This window comes from Elgaria multicarinata, chromosome 11, assembly GCF_023053635.1.
Source record: "Elgaria multicarinata webbii isolate HBS135686 ecotype San Diego chromosome 11, rElgMul1.1.pri, whole genome shotgun sequence".
In the NCBI taxonomy this organism is placed as follows: Eukaryota; Metazoa; Chordata; class Lepidosauria; order Squamata; family Anguidae; genus Elgaria; species Elgaria multicarinata.
This window is the reverse complement of record NC_086181.1, coordinates 18,014,587-18,030,590: the sequence shown is the minus strand read 5'-3', so window position 1 is coordinate 18,030,590 and position 16,004 is coordinate 18,014,587. Positions and strand designations below refer to the sequence as shown.

The window sequence follows — 16,004 nt, the reverse complement described above, 5'->3', positions numbered from 1 at the left end:
GGACTCACCTGGATGCCTCCCATTTAAGGACCGTTCTCCCTTCGCTTGTGAAAACACACTCACTTTACAACTGGAGGGTCATCTTTACTAACCATGAGAACATACTGAGGCAGCTGTCCCCTTTGGGGGTGTGGGGAGGCCCATGCAGCCTCAGCCCTGAATCTATTTCCTGGGGCCACAATCCATCCCCCAGAGCGTCCATTGGTGCCAGTTGAAGGTGTGTGATTTTTCTCACCTTAATGCCATGGTTAGGGCAGTTTTAGGGTGAGTGCAGCTGGGGAGGGGAGAGTTAGATCTCCCCTTCCTACATGCTGCAAAACATGCTCACCAGAAATCTTCCCCTGCCTGGCAATTAAGCTGAGAGGGTAGAGGGAATGTTTTCCAGTGGTTTGGGATGATCTGGATCAGGGTACAACTTCACTGAAGCATTTATTTGAGATGATTGAAATTTAAATAAATCCTAGTAATGGTTTCTAAATCTGCACATGTAGATATAAAAATTAACATATGCAGACGCGTCCTATGAGCCTGGACCCAGGATCTTTTAAGTGCCTAGCAACACCCCATTTGAAATGCAGGCACAACGAAAGGCGTGGAACGTGGATCCTGGGACCTGCTGTAGGTCATTCAGCAACTCTGCGCACGCCCCGAAGCTTCCCTTTGAAGGGATGGAGCCAGGAAGCAAGCAGGCTCAGGTGGTGGAGAAACAAATCCCTTCCCCCACCCTCAAGGTGACTGGGAAGTGACGAAAAAAGCTATCTCACTTCTGCACAGTGTTAGAATGCGCCAGTATGATGTCATGGTTATGTGTGTTGGCCTTACACTAGGGAGACCCTGGTTCAAATCTCTACTCGGCCATGAAACTCTCTGGGTAATCTACTACACAGAGTTGTTTGTGAGGTTAAGAGGGGGTGCAGAGAGAAGTAAGGATGCCGTGAGCTCCTTGGAGGAAGAGTAGAATAAAAGTATCATCATCATCATCCACCCCAACACTCGAGCTGCTCACACTGAGAGAACTCATTTATAGAAATGCATTAGTTGAATATTTGCTAGTACGTTTTTAGCCTCACTCCAAGTCAATGGGAAGGTCGCCAAGGGATCAGAGAATTTGCTTACCTACCATGTGTTTCTTATCCCAAGGGTCTTTGAATCAGATGGGGTTGCACCCTCTGACGTGTGTGCCAGTATCTAATCTAAATTGGGCGGGGGGGGGGGGGCGTTTGGCACAGAAATGAGCACAGTACATGAGAACAATGTACTGCAAGCAGGGTGAATCAAAGGCCCAGAAAATATGCCTGGGAGGTCCTTCCATGCGGCCCGAGAAGAGGGGAAAAGCGGACGCGTGAATACACCTATATACATACACACACCCGTCTTTTCATGGAGTCAGTGAGGCTGTCCTGGCCCTGAATGAAGAGCGCAAGACAAACTTGAGAGGCAACCATCTAACCCTCTCCCTGATTTCCTGCAAAACACACCACGAAAGGCCAGGCCACACCGCCAACAGTGGAAGCTCAGGCACCCAATGAAATGAGTCCCTTCTGCCGTGTGTCTGTGTGTGTGTGTGTGTGTGTGTGTGTGTGTGTGTGTGTGTGTGAGAGAGAGAGAGAGAGAGAGAGAGAGAGAGAGAGAGAACGAACAGACTAGAGGAAGGAGAGATCCCCCACCTCTCCTCCCCCATTCCACCACTCCATCCAGCCCTCCTCCCATCAGCCTGCTAGGGCAAACCAAAAAACCCTCTCCGAATTCAACAATCATCGTCATTTGAACTAGGGCAGCGGTCTTCAACCTTCCCAGTCTCGGAATCCACCTTAACCCCAAACCTGCAACGATACCCCCCAACCCTTTTATTTATTTACTTATTTTTACCATGTGTCCATTAATTAACATTGCATTTTCTCTTTCTCATTCCATTATTCCTCATCCTGTCTTTCAGCTCTCTTCATATTTCTTTTGTGTGTGTTTCTGTGTTATTTCCTCTCCCATCCTCCTTTTCTCTTTGCCATTCTTGTTCCTCATCCTTTCATACTCTCTCATCTCTCCTTCTCTCCATCCTCTTTCTTCCCCCTTTTTCATAATCCCCCCACTCTCTCTCCCTTGCTACTCATCCTCTTTCACCCCTCTCCCCTTTTTACACAGGACTCATCTACACCAAGCAGGATATTCCACTATGAAAGCGGTATATAAAAGGCAGGAGCCATACTACGGCTTTATAGCGGTATTGAAGTGCACTGACAACTGTGGGGACCCATTGACACATACCATAGACCGCTTTCATACCACTTTCATAGTGTTATATCCTGCTTGGTGTAGATGCGTCATGGGCCCCCACAGTTGTCAGTGCACTTCAGTACCCCTGTAAAGCAGTAGTGTAGATCCTGCAGTGCACTTCAATACCTCTAGAAAGCACTATTGTGGCTCCTGCCATTTATGTACCGCTTTCATAGTGGAATATCCTGCTTGGTGTAGATGAGTCCACACTCTCTCTCTTCTCCTTCACTTAAAAATAAGCACTGTCAACAAATCAAAAAACAAAAAAGTTTGTGCTACTCCTGTGCTACCCGCTTTAGGTCAGGATGCGTCCCATCGGTGTGTCCCAAGCCACCTTTTCAAGACCGATGAATGAGGGCACCCCAAGGCTCAGCCTAAGAATGCCTTTGGGATGCCAAGGTGGAGCTCTGGGAGACAGGAAGCAAGAAGAAGAAGCGCACTGCTGCATTTCTGCAAATCCTTGAAGAATTGCAGCCAGATTGTCCTCCTTGAGAAGGAGGAGAAACGGCATCCAGCTCCAGAACCCGGCTACGGTATTAAAACACTCTTGAATCATCTCAGCGCAAACTCAGCCTAAGAGGGGAAGTACTAGGAACAGCCTCTAAGGGGCGCCCTCTTCCCAAATTTGCCATCAGCAGGAGTAGGCACCCACGAGTACCACCGGACTGGATGTCGATTCTTGAAAGAAAAGCTGGAGGGGAGAAAGTAGCCCCGGAGGTCTCTAAAGTAAAGGAAAAGAAGACGACGCACAAACAGGCAAAAGGCAAGTTTCTCTTTGCTGCGGATCCGTCTCTTTGCTTGGCTTCAAATCCCGTCCAAGTGGCTGGCATCCCAGGAGTCGCTGAACGTGTCCAGCAGGCGCTGACGGGCCAGCGCCCTCCGGAGGTGCATGCGGTAGTCCTCCATCACCAGGTCATCCCAACGTTTCAAGACAAAGTGGGTTTGGCCCAAGGTCAACCCTGAACACAAGAGCTGGTTCCGGGTCCGGAAATCCGACACGGTGATCAGCCACCTGCGTAGAGAGATTGGGAACGGAGAGGTTGGAGGGCAACGACCAGTCCGGCCCTACCAGGCTGCAGCGGGGGGGGGGGGGAGGGATGTAGCGCCACTGCTACTTTCCATGGGGGCTAGGACAGGGGTGGGAGACCTCAGGCCTGGGGGCCAAATCCCACCTTCCTGGGTTCCCCAGCAGCCCCGCCCCTTCCTCTGGCCCCGCCCCACAAATGATCCTATGCAAGTCAGCAGCACCTCAGCAGCAGACTGAACAGGAAGGTATATGGGTCACCTGTTCACAGCCTTCCACACAAATGATGAGATGTCCTGTATTTCTATTTAAATTGCAATTTTGGTTTCTAAATTTGCATCTACACATATGAATTAGCGCAAGCACATTTACGCAAATCGCCATCCTCTTGTTTGGCGATTCATAAGTGGCCGCCCTGCTTCTGTGTGGTGTGAAGAAAGACCCACAGACTCATGAGCCACATGTCTTGCAGGCGGGAGAACTAGAGCAGGATGGGGGTCATGTGCTCTGTGGATCAGGCTGTGGATCCCAGTGCCAGCAAGGCAGCTGGTTGGAGGAGGAGGAGAATGCTACAGCCATTTCAGCCAAGAGTTTGCCCTTCATCCTCTTGGCCTGGTAAGCCATGTGATGCTAATGAGCCAATCAGATGTTACCAGGACTTGCAGAATGCCCTCAGCTGGGGCAACTGGGCTGTGTGGGCAGCTAGACCTAGGGTGACCATATGAAAAGGAGGACAGGGCTCCTGTATTTTTAACAGTTGCATAGAAAAGGGAATTTCAGCAGGTATCATTTGTATATAAGGAGAACCTGGTGAAATTCCCTCTTCATTACAACAGTTAAAGCTGTAGGAACTATACTAGAGTGACCAGATTTAAAAGAGGGCAGGGCACCTGCAGCTTTAACTGGCGTGATGAAGAAGAAATTTCACCAGGTTCTCCATATATACGAAGGACACCTGCAGAAATTCCCTTTTCAATGCAACTGCTAAAGATACAGGAGCCCTGTCCTCCTTTTCATATGGTCACCCTACCCTAGACCTCCTTCTGCACTACTAGACTTCTGGCTTCTAGCCAACTAGCTGGGTAGCCAGCCAAGTAGCTAACCAGCTCCCTGTCTGCCAACCACCCTCAGCACCCGATAATTACACAGGGGGAAAACTGGCTGGGTTTTCTATGAGTAAAAAAGGAAGATAAGGCAGAAAGCTGGACTTTGGGATGGCAACGGGGCCTAGTGGGCGGATGAAGTGGGGGCAGGACTGGTCAGAAGCCCTGACCTGTTCTTCCGTCCAGCAGTCCCACAGATCACGTTGATGTTCTCAAACTGGATGTTGCGTAGGAGGCCCGTCTCAAAGGCGTTGGGAATGGCCCCCTCCACTGCGGCCAGGACTTCCGCGTGGTTCATCTCTTTTTCAGGCTAAAAGGCAAAGGGGGTGTTCAGCTACCCGATTCCGTTCCCACCTGCTCCCACCCCTCAGACCCATCCACTAGGAACTACTGTTTCCTTCCTAAAGGAAGCCTGGAATGTGTGTGGGGGGGGGTCTAAAGCAGCCTTCGTCCGTAGCCTCTCAGTTGCACTGAAAAACCATGAACTCTGCACTCTTTTGCATGCATAGCTGCATCATACCCACTCACATTACAGCCACAGAAGGCTTATAAAGCACTTAAACACTCCCCTGATACATCCTTCCCCCAACCTGGTGCCCTCCAGGTGTGTGGTCCTTCAAATCCCATGCTGTCTGGGAATGACGGGGGTGGCAACTTTTAAACGCCACTCATTGGTTCAGTCAAGGCTTGAGAGCAGCTGGACTATGAACTAAAATGCCACACTTGCCAGGGCCACGGCAAACAATGTATCAGACTGCTCTCTCAAAGCCCATAGTGGCAGTGGTGTAGTGGAGGCAGAGCTCATGGGGTCAAAGCCCCAGGACTTTTTAACTAGCAGGGATCATGGAATCATAGAATAGTAGAGTTGGAAGGGGCCTCTAAAGCCATGAGTCCAACGCCCTGCTCAATGCAGGAATCTACCTTAAAGCATCCCTGACAGATGGTTGTCCAGCTGCCTCTTGAAGGCCTCTAGTGTGGGAGAGCCCACAACCTCCCTAGGTAACTGGTTCCATTGTATTACTGCTCTAACAGTCAGGAAGTTTTTCCTGATGTCCAGCCGGAATCTGGCTTCCTGTAACTTGAGCCCATTATTCCGTGTCCTGCACTCTGGGATGATGACTTAGTCCATGCACACATACACACACACACACACACACACACACACACACACACACACACTTCAGGCTCCCTTGTTCCCTCTGAATTTAGCTGTAATCCTCACAGTAGCTGCAAGGAAGGGAATGGATTTTCCTAGCAACAAGCATTTTAGGGTAGTTTTGTCTTGAATGGCCCATTAAGATCCATCAGCTTTACGAAAGATGGAGATGGTGAACTGCTAGAAAGGGTTTACTGATACGGATCGACACAACTGCCTGCATTTTTGGACTCGCCATGATGAGCGCCTCTTCCAAATTGACCGCTATTTTTTATTTATTTATTTATTTATTTATTGCATTTTTATACTGCCCAATAGCCGAAGCTCTCTGGGCAGTTCACAAAAATTAGAACCATGAAGAGCATAAAAACAATCAACAAATTTAAAACACAAATACAAAATACAATTTAAAAAGTGGCATGCAGACAGGGGGTAGTGGCTGTTCTTTATGCCCCTGCCCTTCCTCTGTGAAGGCTCCCAGAGTGACTTACGGATAAAATAAAAAATAACACCATCTCTTCCCTCAGGCTGTACAATCTAAAAGGACATGATACCAAAGGAAAAAAAGGACGGAGGGAAAAGAAAAACAAGAAAACTCAGGCACCAGTTCTGAATATGAAACGGTTCTCATGAGGATCATCTGCAAGGGATATGGGCTGCTCACAGTGCAAACACTGCCTTCCAGGGGCCTCTAGGGAATAGCCTGGTGTCCCACCCTTTTTCACGGGGTGATCAGGTGTCCTCTTTTACAGAGGGCAGTCCTCTGTTTAAAGCCATCCTCTATTTGAAGGGCTATCTTGTCCCAAGCCCAGTTTAAAGATAAAGAGCCGTAAGAACTGTGACTGGCAGGCACACAGGTCACAGTCTGCCATGCTATGGCAAGATGTACCGTGATGTATTTCTCTTTAAATGATAACAATGACTTCTAAATTTGCATCTATACGTATAAATTGGCATATGCAAACGTTCTGCAAATGTGTGTCCTCTTTTGGGGTGATTCATACATGCCTGCCGTAGCTGTAAATACAGGAATTTGGGGTCTTTCCAGGGGGAGGGGGCTCATTGGAATCTCCCAATTTCCTGTCACTGCAGGTAAGGCTCAGGTGGGGGGAGCGAGATGAGACCTACCCCCCCCCAGAGTAGACCATCCTACTGCTCTTCCTCACAGGGCAGTTGGCTCCAACGGCGTCTGTGAAGGAGGAAGACTACAGGAAGCTGCCTTAAATTAAGTCAGACCCTTGGTCCATCTGGCCCAGTATTCTCGACACTGACTGGCAGCAGCTCTCCAAGAGGTTTCTGGCAGGAGGTTTTCTTGCCCTACCTGGGGATGCTGGGGATTGAACCTGGGGCCTTCTGCATGCAAAGCAGAGGCTCTACCACACTGAGCCACAGCCCACCTGGTAAAAGCAACAGTGAGCGGAGGTATGTTTGAATATACAAGTGAAACGGAGGGGAAAGGAGACTGGGGGCTCGTCTACACCAAGCAGGATATTCCACTATGAAAGCAGTTTGAAAGCGGTATATAAAAGGCAGGAGCCACACTACTGCTTTATAGAGGTATTGAAGTGCACTGCAGGATTTACACTACTGCTTTATAGTAGCACTGAAGTGCACTCACAACTGTTGGGGCCCATGACACGTCTACACCAAGCAGGATATAACACTCTGAAAGTGGTATGAAAGTGGTCTATGGTATGTGCCAATGTAGGGTGACCATATGAAAAGGAGGACAGGGCTCCTGTACCTTTAACAGTTGTATTGAAAAGGGAATTTCAGCAGGTGTCATTTGTATATATGGGGAATCAGGGGGAATTTCGTCTTCATCACAGCAGTTAAAGCTGCAGGTGCCCTGCCCTCTTTTAAATCTGGTCACTCTAGTATATCTCCTGCACCTTTAACTGTTGTGATGAAGAGGGAATTTCACCAGGTTCCCCATATATACAAATGACACCTGCTGAAATTCCCTTTTCTATGCAACTGTTAAAGGTATAGGAGCCCTGTCCTCCTTTTCATATGGTCACCCTATGCCAATGGGCCCCAACAGTTGTCGGTGCATTTCAATACAGCTATATAAAGCAGTAGTGTGGCTCCTGACTTTTGTATATCGCTTTCATAGTGGAATATCCTGCTTGGTGTAGATGAGCCCTGGCTTTCAAATTGTAATAGGACCAGTGTCAGCAAACGGCATTTTATTTATTTTTTATTTATTTAAGGATTTTTATGTCGCCATTAAGCCAAAAAAGGCTCTCACGGCGGCTTACAAAAGTATTTCTTGACATTTTCAGGCAGCTAGCAGGCACACCACTGATGTCTGCGCTGGAGGCCCTCTTTGAAAGAAAAAGATTTCTGGCCTGGGGCTCCAGGGGTTAATTTCCCCACAATGCTCCTGATGTAGCATTACTCCAGGGCATTGTGGGAAATTTAAAAGGCCTGTTTGGACCCAGATGCTTGGTGCTACTTGGAGTGCTGCTGCTCACTGGCCCACGGACAGAAAAGGGAAAGGGGGTTCCACCAGAAGACATTTTGCCCAAGGCCCCCCTCAAACCTAGAGCCAGCCCTGAGCTTTTCCCCCCACCCCACCATCACCACTCACCGGGCTTTCGAGACAGAGGCAAAGGGGCCGGGCAGCCGGTGGCCTAAGGAACTTGCGGATACATGGCATCTCCATGTCCAGGGCTTCATACTCGGCAATGATACGCTTCAGGTATTGCCGCCTAGGGAGAGAAAGAAGGGTGAGATCATAATGCCCCACTAAAACCAGTGCTAAATCTACACCATAGGGTGGATACTAAGAACATAGGAAGAGCCCTGCTGGATCAGACTGAGGGTCCACATAGTCCAGCCTTCCTCAACCTGGGGCGCTCCAGATGTGTTGGACTGCATCTCCCAGAATGCCCCAGCCAGCTGGCTGGGGCATTCTGGGAGATGTAGTCCAATACATCTGGAGCGCCCCAGGTTGAGGAAGGCTGACTTAGTCCAACAAAGCAGGACATGGTGCAACAGCACCCTCCCACCCATGTTCCTCAGCCACTGGTGTATATAGGCTTACTGCCTTTGATAGTGGTAGTAGCACTTAGCCATCACGGTTAGTAGCCAATGATAGCCTTCTCCTCCAGGAATTTATCTTAACCCCCTTTTAAAGCCATCCAAATTGGTGGCCATCACTACATCTTGTTATCTGTACAGCACCATGTACATTGATGGTGCTATATAAATAAATAAATAAATAAATAAATAATAATAATAATAATAATAATAATAATGGTAGCAAAGCCTATCATTTAACTATGCACTGTGTGAAGAAGTCCTTCCTTTTATCTGTCCTGAATCCCCCACCAACCAGCTTCATGGGTTGACCCCCACTGGGTTCTAGTATTATGGAAGACTGGCTTCCCTCTTCCCTGGGGGATGCTGGGAACTTGAGTTCTGCGAGAGGGGAGGGATCTCAAACAGAACATTCCCTGCAAACTGCACTACCCGGGTTTCTTTGGAAGAAGCAGCGACCGTTTCAGTGGCAAAAGCCCAAGAGATACGTGTTATGGCAAGAGGCTTGTCATTTCTGAAAGCCGCTTTGGGTATTACTTAAAAGAAGCTCCATCAGTAGAACGCACAGTGAGCGTCGCTCGGAATATTGTGTACAGTTGTGGTCGCAGCTCAAAAAGGAAATCATAGATCCAGAAAAGGTGCAAAAAAGACTGGTTGGCCACTGTGGAAAACAGGATGTTGTGCTTGATAGGCCTTTGGCCCGGTCCAGCAGGGCTCTTCTTGCGTTTTTATGTTCTTAACCAGGGCCGGCCCTACTGTTAGGTAGAGTGAAGCAGTCGCCCCAAGCGGCACATACTGGGAGGCGGCAACAAGGTGTTGAAGCAGAGACCCGTGTCCCATGTGGCCTTCTCTGCACCCTCTAAGATAGGTCGCTGTCTTCGGGTGCAGTGGAGCAAAGGTGAGAAGAAGGTAAATCTCCTGACACTTTGGGCTTCAACTCCTACATGCCCCTGCCAGCATGGCCAAAGGTCAGGAATGCTGAGAGTGCAAAACTCTCGGAGAGCTACTTCTCATCCATCTCTGCAGTGGAGGATGCTGTCCCATCGTCAGTATTGAAGACAGATTCATCTGCCAATCCAATCAGCTATGGAATGGTAGGTGGGTGCCATCTTGTTCTTTGCCACAGGCAGCCAAATCTCTTGGGCCAGCCCTGTTTTTAATTATGTATCCAAACAATAATTAGGGACATAGATCCTGTTCCTGGCTTTTCCTTTATTAGGCAGATGGCTTGTTAACAGCAAAGGATGGTCGGTTGTTGTTTCCTTAAAGGGACTTAATGTATGGGAGATCATGAGCAGTGTGTGTGTGTGTGTTCGAACCAAGAGCCATCAGCGCTTGGGGAAGGACACCCACCCCCTCCTGCCAAGGGGAGACCTCCGCCTGTCCGAAAGGAAAGCAGGTTTTAAGTTTGAGACAGAGGCAGCTGATGGCTGAACATAGGAAGAACGGAAAGCAGAAAGAGTTCCCAGGGGTGCCAAAGTTCCCAGGGGTGCCAAAGTGAAACCTGTTTATTTAAACCCAATTGGTCTCAAGGCTCCTTCGTCAGGGACAATTTGGAGAAGATGGCCATTATGCAAAGTAAAGAGCTTTACACATAAATTTGTGAAGAGAGCTTTGGCTATTGGGCAGTATAGAAATTATTATTATTAGGAAGGATAATAATATCGGGGATAGCTCAGACAGTGTGGTCAGTGAGTTAGAGCCAGACATCCTGAAGAGTGAGGTTGAATGGGCCTTAAGAAGCATTGCTAATAACAAGGCAGCAGGAGACGACGGTATCCCAGCTGAACTGTTTAAAATATTGCAAGATGATGCTGTCAAGGTGATGCATGCCATATGCCAGCAAATTTGGAAAACATAAGAATGGCCATCAGACTGGAAAAAATCAACTTATATCCCCATACCAAAAAAGGGAAACACTAAAGAATGTTCAAACTATCGGACGGTGGCACTTATTTCACATGCCAGCAACGTAATGCTCAAGATCCTGCAAGGTAGACTCCAGCAATTCATGGAGCAAGAATTGCCAGATGTACAAGCTGGGTTTAGAAAAGGCAGAGGAACTAGAGACCAAATTGCCAATATCCGCTGGATAATGGAGAAAGCCAGGGAGTTCCAGAAAAACATCTATTTCTGTTTTATTGACTATTCTAAAGCCTTTGACTGTGTGGATCATAACAAACTGTGGCAAGTTCTTGGTGGTATGGGGATACCAAGTCATCTTGTCTGCCTCCTGAGGAATCTGTATAACGAACAAGTAGCAACAATAAGAACAGACCACGGAACAACGGACTGGTTTAAGATTGGGAAAGGAGTACGGCAGGGTTGTATACTCTCACCTTATTTATTCAACTTGTATGCAGAACACATCATGCGACATGCTGGGCTTGACAAATCCAAGGCTGGAGTTAAAATCGCAGGAAGAAACATTAACAATCTCAGATATGCAGATGACACCACTTTGATGGCTGAAAGCGAGGAGGAGCTGAGGAGCCTTATGACAAAGGTGAAAGAAGAAAGTGCAAAAGCTGGGTTGCAGTTAAACCTCAAAAAAACCAAGATTATGGCAACCAGCTTGATTGGTAACTGGCAAATAGAGGGAGAAAACGTGGAGGCAGTGACAGACTTTGTATTTCTGGGCGCAAAGGAAATCAGAAGACGTTTACTTCTTGGGAGGAGAGCAATGACAAATCTAGATAAAATAGTTAAGAGCAGAGACACCACACTGACAACAAAGGTCCGCATAGTTAAAGCAATGGTATTCCCCGTAGTAACCTATGGCTGCGAGAGCTGGACCATAAGGAAGGCTGAGCGAAGGAAGACAGATGCTTTTGAACTGTGGTGTTGGAGGAAAATTCTGAGAGTGCCTTGGACTGCAAGAAGATCAAACCAGTCCATACTCCAGGAAATAAAGGCAGACTGCTCACTTGAGGGAATGGTATTAAAGGCAAAACTGAAGTACTTTGGCCACATAATGAGAAGACAGGATACCCTGGAGAAGAGGCTGAAGCTAGGGAAAGTGGAAGGCAAAAGGAAGAGGGGCCGACCAAGGGCAAGATGGATGGATGATATTCTGGAGGTGACAGACTTGACCTTGGGGGAGCTAGGGGTGGCGACAGCCGACAGAAAGCTCTGGTGTGGGCTGGTCCATGAATTCACGAAGAGTCGGAAACGACTGAACGAATAAACAACAACAAAAAATGCTACAAGAGAGTGAAAGCCAAATTCACCCGAGATAACCATGCTGCCTCCCCCTGGCTGTGCCCCCTTCCCTTCAACCACTGAGTGTTTAGTTGTTTACCAGCTTTTGTGCACCCCCCCACACACACTTAAAAGAGTTGAAATGTCTCTCCTATGGCTTAATTATGGGCCTCAAAGCTGGTATTTTTGGCCCCGCCTTTTGCCGTTGGCCCTGCCCACCACCAGAATGCAGCTAGGCAAGGCAGTATAAATCAGTAACACAGCTATATGTAGTACTTACGAGGTTTTACGTGGTGGTGGTGGGGAGGGCTGCTCCAGTTCAAGGAAAAGAGAAGAGGTTACCCCTTCACTGTCGGTTTCCGGTACCAGTGAGGCTGAAGACAAAGAGGACTGTTAGTGCTCAAAACTTCAAACCACGTCTGCAATAAGCATAAGCACCTTACTCTGGCCCCCTCCTCAGACTAAACATCTGCGGCTGACCAGATGCCTATGGGAGGCCCACCCATAAGGGATTTCAATGCATTCTTCTGCCTTGACTGTACCATTTTATTACTAAGAACACAGCATTTTATTGCTGGATAATCCATCTGGAACATGCACACGCGTACACCTGGTTCCATAATTGGGATGTTAAATGTTGAGGTTAGTCCTCTTTCTTGGGACCTCCAGGGAAAGGGATTAAACCGAATGTTTCAGGTTTGTCATTTGAGGGTGGTCCTGGATCCAACCTCATCACTGTAGGCACAGGTGGCCTCAGTGGTACAGAAGAGCACCTTTTATCTGCTTAGGCTGATATACTACTAACTGGAGCTATACGTACTAAAATAAAATAGCTAATCCATAAACAGTATTAAGAAACACTTGGTAATTATAAATATTTTATACTTTAACAAACACATAAAATTGAAATACAAACTGAATAGTCCCAACAACACAGCTGTATGTTTTATGTCGTATGTTTTATGTTTGCATCTGGTCAAGAGCGCAGGGTTCCTGCAGCTTTAACTGTGGTGATGAAGAGGGAATTTCACCAGGTGCAGCATGCCTACAAATGGCACCTGCTGAAATTCCCTTTTCAATACAACTGTTAAAGATACAGGAGCCCTGTCCGCCTTTTCCTATGATCACCCTAACCATGGAGAACTGCGGCTTCAAGGCGGCCCTGGCCTGCATCAGGGGGGTGTGTGTGTGTGAGAGAGAGAGAGAGAGAGAGAGAGAGAAAGAAATGAATTTAATTCATTTTAAAGTTACCTCACAGGCCTAGCACCAGCCTACCTCGCAGGGTTGTTATGAGGGTGAGAGAGGGGAAAAAGAAATGAATTTAATTAATTTAAAAGTTAACTCACAGCCTTAGCACCAGCCTACTACTTTAGGATGACTACCTTGCAGACATATATCTTAGGGGGCTTGAGCAATGCTAGGTATATCAGCTACTAAAGTAATAAAATAAAGAAAGAAATGTCAGAAGCAAAGAGTCTAAGCTATCTTTCACAAGGCTGATTCTCTGCTTTATCTCCCCCTTCTAGGGTTTCATCCGCATTCCCCCATTTTCCACATGTTCTTCTGGTCTTGGGATATTTTGCTTTCTCTTTCTGCGGGGGAGGCAGTAACTGAGAGGAGAGCAGCAATACAGACATAGTAAATAATGATATTGAAAACGCTCAAGAGAAAAGCTTGAGATTTATTTTTTTTTAAAGTTCCACCAAGTGCCCCAGGCTCTGTCCCTGCTCTGATAAGCACCGCCTCTGAGCTCCCAAGCTCCACCCTCTGAGCCTCATCGTCTGAGCCTCATCCTGCGTCATCGGTGAGGCTACAACTCTCCCACCTCCACAGCCACCGTTGGCTTCCCGCCTCCTGCTTTCATCATTGCCTTTTTCCTGGAGCGGGTTCAAAATCTGAACTGTGTTTAATTACTTTAAAAGCTGGCTCTGGCAGCCAACAGCATCATTTTCTCCCAAAACCCTACTGTCCCTGTTTTGGGAGAAGATGTTTCAGGTAATCAATTAGAATCAGAATCAGAACTAGAAGACGCAGCACCAGACACCAGCCAGCCTGTACCAGTGGGGGAGGAAGCTCTCACGGGCAATTCCCCAGCTGGAAGTCAGCCCTCTCCAGAGCTTATCTCTTCAAGGCCAGATCCTACACACTCAGTGGGAAGTGAGGGTTCTTCTGGAGGAGAGCGTCCCAACAAGCTAGCTGATGCTAGGGTCCACCAGAAGCTCAAACTCACGGGGAGGAAGGAAGGCATAAGAAAGTCAGTTTGATTGTACCAGAACCTGCCTCCGCACCAGGCTCTTTGAAGTTACGGGGCGTTTGGGAAGTGGCTTCCTATTCTTCTTGAGCGGACAACTGTCTTGCTTAGTTTGCATAGTTTTGCCTAGGGGGACGTTTGCAAGAAGTTAGACTCTCTTCAGGTAGAAGAGACTTTGTTGCATAATAAAAGCTTTGTAGATTACTTAGCAAGCCTTGTCATTTGCCTCCCATTGAAAGCAGGAGTTTTCTGAGAAACACAACAGATAAAAAGATGGGGAGGAATGAGAGGAGGGGGCTAAACAGCTAGAAGAAGCACCCCATCCAGAAACCAAGAAACTGGGGATGGGGATGGGGAAACAGAGGGGAGTTGTGTTCCCTGGTCCTTACCTGGCTCCCACTGGCTGCTGGAAGCCGAACGCAATTTAGCTCCTTCACTTTCATCGTCCTGCATCTTTGGGGCAGGGAAAAGAGCCCTGGTTAAAACCTTGTTAATATCTGAAGTTTTTCCTCTGTCCCCCCAACTTCTGAAAAATGATGCATGGATCTCCTGCCCCAAAATCCAGTCTTTTGATGCGTCCTGTAATGGGGAGATAACAGATCTGTCACACCTTTTGGACCAGGGGTCTTGAACCTCAGGCTCATGGGCCAAATGAGGTCTTCCTGGGGTCCCAGTCCAGCCCCTTCCCTTGGCTCCACCTTCTTTCCCACAACTTCTGGTCGTTTGGTGACTTCCCAGCTTTTGTGTGGGAAGTCACCCATTCTAGAAGGTTGAAACGGCCCCTCCTAAGGCTCAGTTACTGGCAGTTAAGGAAGTACGGAATTTGTAAAATCCGTTCCCTCTGCATTTCACAGTTTGTCAAGGTGCCTTTTGTCCTGTCATCTGTTCATTGGCAGAATTGGATTTTTTGCCTGAATTTGTGCAAATTTCCACTTGCAAAATCGGGCATATCCCCCTTCCCAAAATGCACAAATCCTCTCCCCAAATGCACAAATGCCCCCCCAAAAATGCACAGTTCCATGCTTTAGCCTATGGGGGGGGGAGAATGTATATTTCCAGCTGATGTTGTTTTTTATAATTTTACATATTTTTCTATAATTAAATTTGCATAAAATTCTGGAAAGTGTAAAAAAAACCCACCACAGTGCACACACATCCATGGGACCCATGAGACTCTGGAAAGGTCAGTCTATTGCGGAATCCCTGAAGCAGGTTCACAGAGATCCAAACTCACTTGATTCCGTTGACAATTTCTCCGACATCTCTACCGGCAGTAAGACCTTTAACCAAACCTATGCTGGTATTTTAGTATTTTGGCTCTGCCCCTTATTTATTTATTTTTTATTATTTATTTATTACATTTTTATACTGCCCAATAGCTGAAGCTCTCTGGGCGGTTCACAAAAATTAAAACCGTAATAAAACAACCAACAGGTTAAAAGCACAAATACAAAATACAGTATAAAAAGCACAACCAGGATAAAACCACACAGCAAAATTGATATAAGATTAAAATACAGAGTTAGAACAGTACAATTTAAATTTAAGTTAAAATTAAGTGTTAAAATACTGAGAGAATAAAAAGGTCTTCAGCTGGCGACAAAAAGAGTACAGTGTAGGCACCAGGCGGACCTCTCTGGGGAGCTCATTCCACAACCGGGGTCCACAGCGGAGAAGGCCCTCCTCCTAGTAGCCACCTGCCTCACTTCCTTTGGCAGGGGCTCACGGAGAAGGGCCCCTGTAGATGATCTTAAGGCAGGTACATATGGGAGGAGGCGTTCCTTCAAATAACCTGGCCCCAAACCATTTAGGGCTTTGAATGTCAATACCAGCATTTTGCCCCTTTTGCCTCAAGACCCGCCCACCACTGGAATGTGGCCCCCAAGACCTCTGGAATGGAATTTGGACCTTGGGCTGAAAGACGTTCTGCACCCATTTTAGATTCTGAAATTA

At 47.4% G+C, this 16,004-nt stretch overlaps 1 protein-coding gene across 1 annotated transcript; it reads right to left on the bottom strand.

Annotated features, from left to right (window-relative positions):
- Window positions 1-3,075: 3,075 nt before the first annotated feature.
- On the bottom strand, window positions 3,076-14,504 carry C11H19orf81 (chromosome 11 C19orf81 homolog). Its single transcript, XM_063138119.1, has 5 exons — window positions 14,441-14,504; window positions 12,081-12,174; window positions 8,148-8,268; window positions 4,569-4,708; window positions 3,076-3,283 (listed from the first exon to the last, which is right to left on the bottom strand). The coding sequence occupies exons 1-5, from the start codon at window positions 14,502-14,504 to the stop codon at window positions 3,076-3,078; spliced, it is 627 nt and encodes a 208-aa protein (XP_062994189.1).
- Between the last annotated feature and the right edge of the window lie 1,500 nt (window positions 14,505-16,004).

Excerpts from the sequence above, each read along its gene's own strand:
- C11H19orf81 (XM_063138119.1), bottom strand. The coding sequence starts at position 14,504 with ATGCAGGACGATGAAAGTGAAGGAGCTAAATTGCGTTCGGCTTCCAGC. Across the intron at positions 4,709-8,147 it reads GCCTCTGTCTCGAAAGCCCG|CCTGAAAAAGAGATGAACCA; the intron begins GTGAGTGGTGAT and ends TTTGCCTTTTAG. Across the intron at positions 3,284-4,568 it reads ACTGCTGGACGGAAGAACAG|GTGGCTGATCACCGTGTCGG; the intron begins GTCAGGGCTTCT and ends CTCTCTACGCAG.